The 7,658-nt window shown below is 40.7% G+C and overlaps 2 protein-coding genes across 3 annotated transcripts; both read right to left on the bottom strand.

Annotated features, from left to right (window-relative positions):
- Positions 1-288: 288 nt before the first annotated feature.
- Positions 289-2,583, bottom strand: LOC106582385 (apoptosis-associated speck-like protein containing a CARD). Of its 2 annotated transcripts, none has more exons than XM_014165452.3 (3): positions 2,184-2,583; positions 1,701-1,778; positions 289-692 (listed from the first exon to the last, which is right to left on the bottom strand). In XM_014165452.3, exons 1-3 carry the CDS (start codon positions 2,446-2,448, stop codon positions 430-432), a joined length of 606 nt encoding a protein of 201 aa, XP_014020927.1. In that variant the 5' UTR covers positions 2,449-2,583; the 3' UTR covers positions 289-429. The 2 variants fall into 2 exon arrangements, with proteins under 2 accessions (XP_014020927.1, XP_014020936.1); XM_014165461.2 differs by having other exon boundaries at positions 1,701-1,766; positions 2,184-2,581.
- Positions 2,584-2,752: 169 nt separating this feature from the next.
- Positions 2,753-6,853, bottom strand: LOC100194710 (uncharacterized). The gene is made up of 8 exons (XM_014165436.3): positions 6,657-6,853; positions 6,364-6,445; positions 5,357-5,470; positions 5,109-5,183; positions 4,765-4,965; positions 4,248-4,502; positions 3,891-4,009; positions 2,753-3,750 (listed from the first exon to the last, which is right to left on the bottom strand). The coding sequence occupies exons 2-8, from the start codon at positions 6,443-6,445 to the stop codon at positions 3,469-3,471; spliced, it is 1,128 nt and encodes a 375-aa protein (XP_014020911.1). The 5' UTR covers positions 6,657-6,853; the 3' UTR covers positions 2,753-3,468.
- Between the last annotated feature and the right edge of the window lie 805 nt (positions 6,854-7,658).

Below are 7,658 nucleotides of genomic sequence, written 5' to 3'. Positions count from 1 at the left end.
TCCTTGCCGCTCCTTATGCAAACAATGACAACTAATTGACCAGACAGAAAAAACAGATCTAGGACCAGGCTGTCAATGGCTCTCTTACGTTAAGAAGACGTTTACATTCAAATGGCCGTATGCTTGTTTATGTTCAAGAAACAAATAATTGTTCACTAATTTGTATAGGCTGCATAACACTGTTACTACATGTATTCGTATGTTTTCTATTGTTGGGTTTAAAAAAAATTATGATCAGAATTCACCACACAGTATTTGCCTTGGAAAAGAAAAAAACAGCAGCCAAAATAAAATGTGTTAATTTATTGCAAACTTTGGAGACAATTCATTTTTCCAATTTAAGAATATACTGTAAAACAGAGGGCATTATTATCATCATATTGTTGTCGCTTGCCTTTAAAAAAAAAAATGGAATGGCCCCTATCTCCATTATTCCCCCTTCAGGTCCCTGATTAGGAATGGCTCCAGCTCCATCAGGATATCTAAGAATATATCTTTGCCTTTGGACCCACATGCTTTCAGAGGGCCATCGAAAAGCTCCCTCATCTTTTTCTGGTTGGTTTTGTTAGCCCTCACTTCACTGTAGGTGTTTGGGGTGATGATTCCCCTGTCCTGGAGTCTATCCAATAGGGGTTCCACCTGGCTCACTCTGTCGATCAGGGCCGTCCGGTGATGGTCCACAAAGTGTTTATCTGAGGTAGAGATAGGACATGGCTTGGGACTTTTGGCAGTGATGGAATGCAAAGCATAGATTATGTATTTGATAGTGCCTATATCTCTACACGCCTCCTATAATGTTACGTGTTTGTGTGTGTGTATGTGTGTGCATGCGTGCATGTGTGTAGGGTGTGAAAATTGGAGGATAGGCGTGATGCACTTTTTCTAATTCATACAGGATTAAATAGGCTATGGGGAGTTAAAAATGCTGTTGAAGATTCTAGAGGAGGGCAGCAGTTGCACCTACAATATGTTGGAGAAGAAATTAAAAGGAAGGACTTTTGTCATTGTTCATCAAGATAAATACTTTAGGTATTGAATGTTTCCCCATAAACCATCACTAATTACAGTAATACATACACTACCATTCAAAAGTATGGGGTCACTTAGAAATGTTCTTGTTTTTGAAAGAAAACTAGACACTCTAATGTACTTGTCCTCTTGCTCAGTTGTGCACCGGGGCCTCCCACTCCTCTTTCTATTCTGATTAGAGACAGTTTGCGCTGTTCTGTGAAGGGAGTAGTACACAGCGTTGTATGAGATATCTCGCATGGAATAGCCTTCATTTCTCAGAACAAGAATAGACTGACGAGTTTCAGAAGAAAGTTCTTTGTTTCTGGCCATTTTGAGCTTGTAATTGAACTCACAAATGCTGATGCTCCAGATACTCAACTAGTCTAAAGAAGGCCAGTTTTAATGCTTCTTTAATCAGCACAACCATTTTCAGCTATGCTAACATAATTACAAAAGGGTTTCCTAGTGATCAATTAGCCTTTTAAAATGATAAATAGTCATTTACAACATTAACAATGTCTACACTGTATTTCTGATCAATTTGATGTTATTTTAATGGACAAAAAAAACGATTTTCTTTCAAAAACAAGGACATTTTTAAGTAACCCCAAACTTTTGAACAGTATTGTACATTTTAATAACGTTGGCCTATTTGAGACAGGCTATATAACACCTGGTTTAGTGTTTACCTTTGTTCAGCTTTGGTCCAGTTGCACTTGTCATTGCATCACCCGATGTTACGCAAGATCCTTGAGCTGTAAAATAGGCTTCATGAGATGCCACCAATCGAATAAAAATATGAATAGTAGACCTAAAGATAAATCAAAATCAGCAGGCAATCTAAACGAGTGTTTATTGCATAATGTATTAGGCCTATTTTGAGTTGCAAATGTAATATATACTACTGTATGCTATCATTCTGGTCAGAAGAGCAAAACAGAATGCTCGCATAAGTGAAAGTAAAACTGTCAACTTCCTTAAAGTTTTCCTTCACCTACGTTATGGACATTTCAATGTAATTTATTAGGCCCTAGATCTAATCAAGTTTTGTTCTAGCCTACTTTTGGGTTAACTGAAGTGTTTTTTAAACCTTTCAAATATGAAATTATATATATATATATATGTTTTTTTTAAATGTCCAATGGACGTGCCTCCTACTTTATTCGACTTACATTTCTTGAATTCCGTCAGTTCCTCTGCGACATCTTGGCAGTTAATTGCACCCAAGACCTCTATAGCCACATTCACAGCGCCGTCTTCAGTGAAGGTACGGGTCAGAATGTCTACCAAGTCCACTGGGTCCGCTTTCTCAACAATGCCCCGGCGAACTTTTGGCTCCTGCTTTCGGTCACAGAGTTTACGTCTGAACTTCTTCAATTCAGCCTCACCCAAGTCATCAAGGACTCCAATTAATATATCGCCAACGGTTTTCGACATATTTTATGCCAAACTGTAATTTCAACAAGGTTTTGTGACTTTAGGCTACGTGTCTTCTATTATGTTGTCTAATAGGCTACTGACTGTCTTCTCTTCAAGGTACTGTACAATTCACACCGTCACACGTCATAGACCAGGGGAGGTCCGTCAGCACACTCCAGCAGAAACAAAATAGCCTAATCCATTACATTTTTACAAAAATGTCATTTAGAATGTATCTTATCGAATCTATTATATTATTTGTATATATTTTTGCCTGCTCATTTTAGTTTTATACCTTTCGAAATAATACAGAAAATGTAAATAGTATTTAAGTTATGTACAGTTTATTTACAATCATTTTACAAACATTGTTCCCTAAATCATGCAAATCACACACATTATATTCAACAGAACAAGCATTGTCCCCCTTAGCTTTATTTTGTCAGCAATAAAAGAGGTAGATATGTAAGAGTATAAAAACAGACTGATCCTCACAGTCAAAGTTAATGTCAAACATTGTTCAACAGCATGGATAACAGCATGGGTGGTAAGCAGGGGTGTCATGCACCCATTATTTTAGAGGGGGAAATAAGTACTTGAGGATGGAGGGGGGTTGTTAATCACTAACCATGTCATTACCATAAAGAGCATCAGTATTGGAGACAGCTGGGCATACAGTTTCATTGAGCTCTTATTATGCTGATGTTAATAGGAGGTAAGTCATACACTAAAACCAAATCAAATTGAAGGCTACTACTTACTTTTTTAAATTCAGATTTTTCAGGGGGTGCTGCAGCAACCTCAACATGCCTACTTCCCACAGCTATGGCTACTACTGTATCACTTGGTAATAAAAGTGTTACACCAAACATTGTCTAATGTTGCAGATAGAAATCCCATGAATAGAGCCGATGTTATTCCTTTTCTACATGTCAAAGAGGCATGCTTATTCTACATAGCATTTTTCTAGTGATGTAGCCATAACACTATCAAGAGACAATAGCACCAATGAGAACCAGTGGTGCTGGTACACTCCCTCTACTGCGACGCCCATGCTTCGCTGGACACTGGTGATGATACTGGTGCCCCCTGGCCTTGCCAGGATGACTCTGTACCCGTGGGTAAAATGTTCAGGCTGGCCAGGACCTCCTGTGCCGTCTTTCCCAACATCCCCTGCACGTCCAAGACGAAACGGTAGACGTAGCGCTTGCCCGTCGTTTTGTGGATGATGTTCTTGTGGTAGTAGTAGCGCAGGCCGCGGCTCAGCTTCTCGTAGTTCATCTTGGGCTTGTTCTTACACTGGCCCCAGCGCTTGGCCACCTGGATGAAACACAAAGGGGGTGATGGTTAAAAAAGAATCACAAACACCTGATAGCATATTCCCATTGCTCAATCCTATGCTGGTTTCCAACTCCTACTACGAGTGGTTCAAATCTCTCACAATCAGTAGAGAAACTCACCTCTGCTGGGTCGGACATCTTGAACTCCCAACCGTCTCCTGTCCAGCAGATGAAGGTACAGCAGGCGGAGTCTAGAAGCAGCTCCAGTAAGAACTGCCACAATTGGATGGGCCCTGATCCTGAATAGAGAGAAATGCATATGAAAAAAATTCAGAATTGTATTATCTTTAACCCTAGACTGCATACAAAAGTTGTTTTTGCCTGCTACTCTTAAGATATACTATGAATTTGTTTCATTTTAAAAGACACAGTAATGACAAAAACACATTCTAGAGCAAACACACAATCAGGCTCCAATATACACACACACTTGTATAACAGTAGTAATGATAAGTCATGATAAGAGACTAGTCTCACCTGGATAAGCTGACATTCTCATCACTTGTCCTCCTTCCCTCTCGGGTCTTTGGGAGTGTGTACTTTTGCGTTTGGCCACACGGGGGCAGTACTGCTCTGAGGGCTGCTGTGGTCCAGGGGTTGAGGAACAAGATGGAGGGTGGTGAGGGGGCAGCAGGGATACGCAGTAGCTGGGAGAGGGGTAGTCTGGCCAGAAGGAGGGTGACGTCTTCTGTGCGTACAGTTTTTCACCTGAGTGACGGTGCTCAGCTTCACCTATGGAAGAGGAGGAGTTAGATATTGCATATATTATCAAAGTAATCATAGCCTATGGATTTCTCTGTGTGGTTATTTTTAAAGTGAAATAAACGAAGAAGAGCTGGTAATAACAGACAGCTTGAAAAATGATATGAATTAGACATTACACAACCTACAAAAAACTGGCAATATGTTTCTAAACACAAACAGGCCTAATGGTCATGCATTGGTTAATTCCATTTTTTTTTGCATTATGTCTCAAATGTGTGGTCTTTCTTACTGAGGTGGTCCAGGCAGACAGTGCTGGGGGTCCCTCTGTGGCTCGTTCCTTTTCCAGGGAGGACAGAGTTGCTGGTGCTGGCATCCTCCATGCCTGGGCTGAACTGTCCACTCTGGGCTGGGGAACACAGGGGCACAAGGCTGTGGTACGTCTGGGTGGAATCCTGGCACCCCGCTTGAGACTGGCCCAAAGTCAGCCCATCTAATAATGGATAGAGAGAAAAAAGGAATGAACAATCATGATCAATATTCATTCATTTCTAATACTACAACAGGTGTTGATAATAGAATCATTCTCAAAATGATAGAAACATATGCATTGGAGAATAGGGGACTGACACTCACCACTTGGGTATGACGCCCAACAGTTAAACTCTGGGTATGAATCCAGGTTGAACAGGACAGAGTCACTGGAGGTTACTGAAAAAAAAAAGAATGAAAGACGTCAAAAATAAAAACACGTGAGCAACATTGGAAGTTAGTCAATGGTCATTGACAGGCCTATCTAGTGATTTTTTCCCCCAGAATTATTATCAGAGTGGTCTAATAAAGTGGTTGTTAAACAACCTCTATAAGAGTCTTTATATGCGTACCTTTGTTGTCGTACGGACGTGGATTCTTCTGCAGCTCTCCAGAACTCTCTGGATACTGCTGCTGCTCGGGTCCTTTACTGTCTAATAGAAAAGACAGGTCTTCGTCACTGTAGTCTGGAGGTCACAGAGATAGAAGAGAAGGATGGGGATGAGTCAAAAGGCATAAAGATCTGAACAGAACTCAAAATGGAATAGAAATAGAAATGGTTTAGAATGTAATGAGTTATATTGATATGAAGGGGTTACAAGCTTATCTCGAAAAACTGTCTAACTGCTATTTTTGAAGCAATAATAATGTTATGGTCTACTACTATTACTCATTCTTATTTACGTTTAATAATAGTAATAATAATACATTAATATATCTATTCAACAACTATTCTGAGGCACCCAGAACAAAATCTCAACCATATCCATTTTAGTTGAATGGAGGGAGAAAGGGAAACAGAGGGAAAGAGGAGGAAGCGCCAGCGGAGGGAGTGTGACAGAGTAGTGATGAAGGGGGAGGAGAGGGGCTCTAAATCTGTTGGAGAAGGAAGTCTGGAGGAAAGGATTAGGGAAAGAGAGAGGGAGGGTCTTTAACCCGACCACCCGGCCTCGCTCTACCTCCCTCAGTCAGACTGACATTCCTACAAACAGTGCATGGACACACACCCCAGCAGCCCTATTCCTGACGCAGCCCTCGGTTGGGTAGAAGAAGCAGATGTCAAGGTCTCATTTTGAGTTCCTGACAGGGCTGATGAGATACTAACTATGCAAAAAACATTTCCGTTGTCCTTCAACTACTACACAGAGCTACAGGAAACATAGCTCAAAATCTTATCATAGAAAAATGTGGATACTCTGAAAGTTATTTTCAGAGGGTACAATGAGAACTAATAAAGTTGATGATTCATCAGAATTCTAGTGGCGTTGGTGACAGTTATTTGGTTTGGGGTGTAGTTCAATCTGAACTTTTGCATTGATAAGTGTTCATCAATAAGTTATCCAATGAGAACATGACTTACCATATGATGCAAAGTCCAAACCAGCAGGGACTTCCTGTGTCCTAAAGTCTTCCATATAATATCCAGCTTGGTACATATCCATCTGTGTGGAAAAAGTGGAATACATATGTCATGCCCATTTTATTGTGGAACATCTTTTTCATACAATTTTACAGCTTTGGTTGATATGCATAATCGGATTTCTTTAAAATGGTCTCTGAAAATGTAAATATATATTGCATTCATAATCATTTAAGTGTTCGTGCAGGCTGCATACATAAACAAACTTAAAATCGCAGGAGGCAAAATCCTACCTTTATTTTAGAGTCTCTGGTGTCTATGTTTCTCTCGTTGGATTTCAGGATGGTATCACAGTACGTATTTGACGGGAACAGTTGCTTCCACTTGGAGTTCAGAGTTACAGTTGTGTTGTCTCCCTCTGCCCGGCCCAGTCCCGTTATAAAGCAGCGGAGCTTTGAGGGGCGTGCCTGCTCCCCGGTGCAAAGGAATGTGTCCTCTTGCTTCGTGACTCCCCAGTCCCAAAAAACTGCTGTTTAACTGGCCGTGACGTCAGCCACGACTCACGAACACAGATTTGGCAGCCAGACACACACCCATTCACAAAAATGTATCATAAAATGGTCAATTGAGCGCCCAAAATCTAATTAACATTGCATGCCCAATTGGCTATCTTACTCCCATGATAAATTGACAACCCATTCATGATCATATAATGTATGGAAAGTTTATTAGTGTATTCATAGCTATATTTTATAGGAATACAACTTGATCTACAAATTATTTTATTTAAATTAGGCCAATATAAAACTTGCCAATGTACTGAGAAAATGTTTTCCCCCCAATTAGGTCAATAGCGACTACCCAATCGGCTACACCAAAACGCCTGTATGCCTATCAATTGGCTATTGACTTAGTAATTAAAAAAATCGATGGAAATCATTACCTTTCTCTATGCTTGGCAACGTCGACTAAGCATAAACCCATGCCAGCCAGGGCGGAGGACAGATAGGGTGTTTTAAAATCAGAACTTGCAAGTTGCTTATAATGAGGTGGGAGGCCATGAGCATATCTTTACAAGCCATTCGACAGAACAATAGCCCGTAAACTACATGCTGAAGCTCTGAAATCACGGTGTGAGTGGCCTGAGCAGATAAGGCCCGCACAAGCGCCTTGTACAAACAAACACCGCAATTTTCCCCATCAGAGAAAAAAATACATCTGGAAAAGTGAGCTGCCAAGTCGTGCACGGTGTGGGAGACACACGAGTCGTGATTGGGACCCCCCGTCTCCAAACA

The sequence above is a fragment of the Salmo salar genome, chromosome 02, assembly GCF_965601325.2.
Source record: "Salmo salar chromosome 02, fSalSal1, whole genome shotgun sequence".
NCBI lineage: Eukaryota > Metazoa > Chordata > Actinopteri > Salmoniformes > Salmonidae > Salmo > Salmo salar.
The sequence above is the reverse complement of the archived record's forward strand: the minus strand, read 5'-3'. Positions and strand labels throughout refer to the sequence as shown.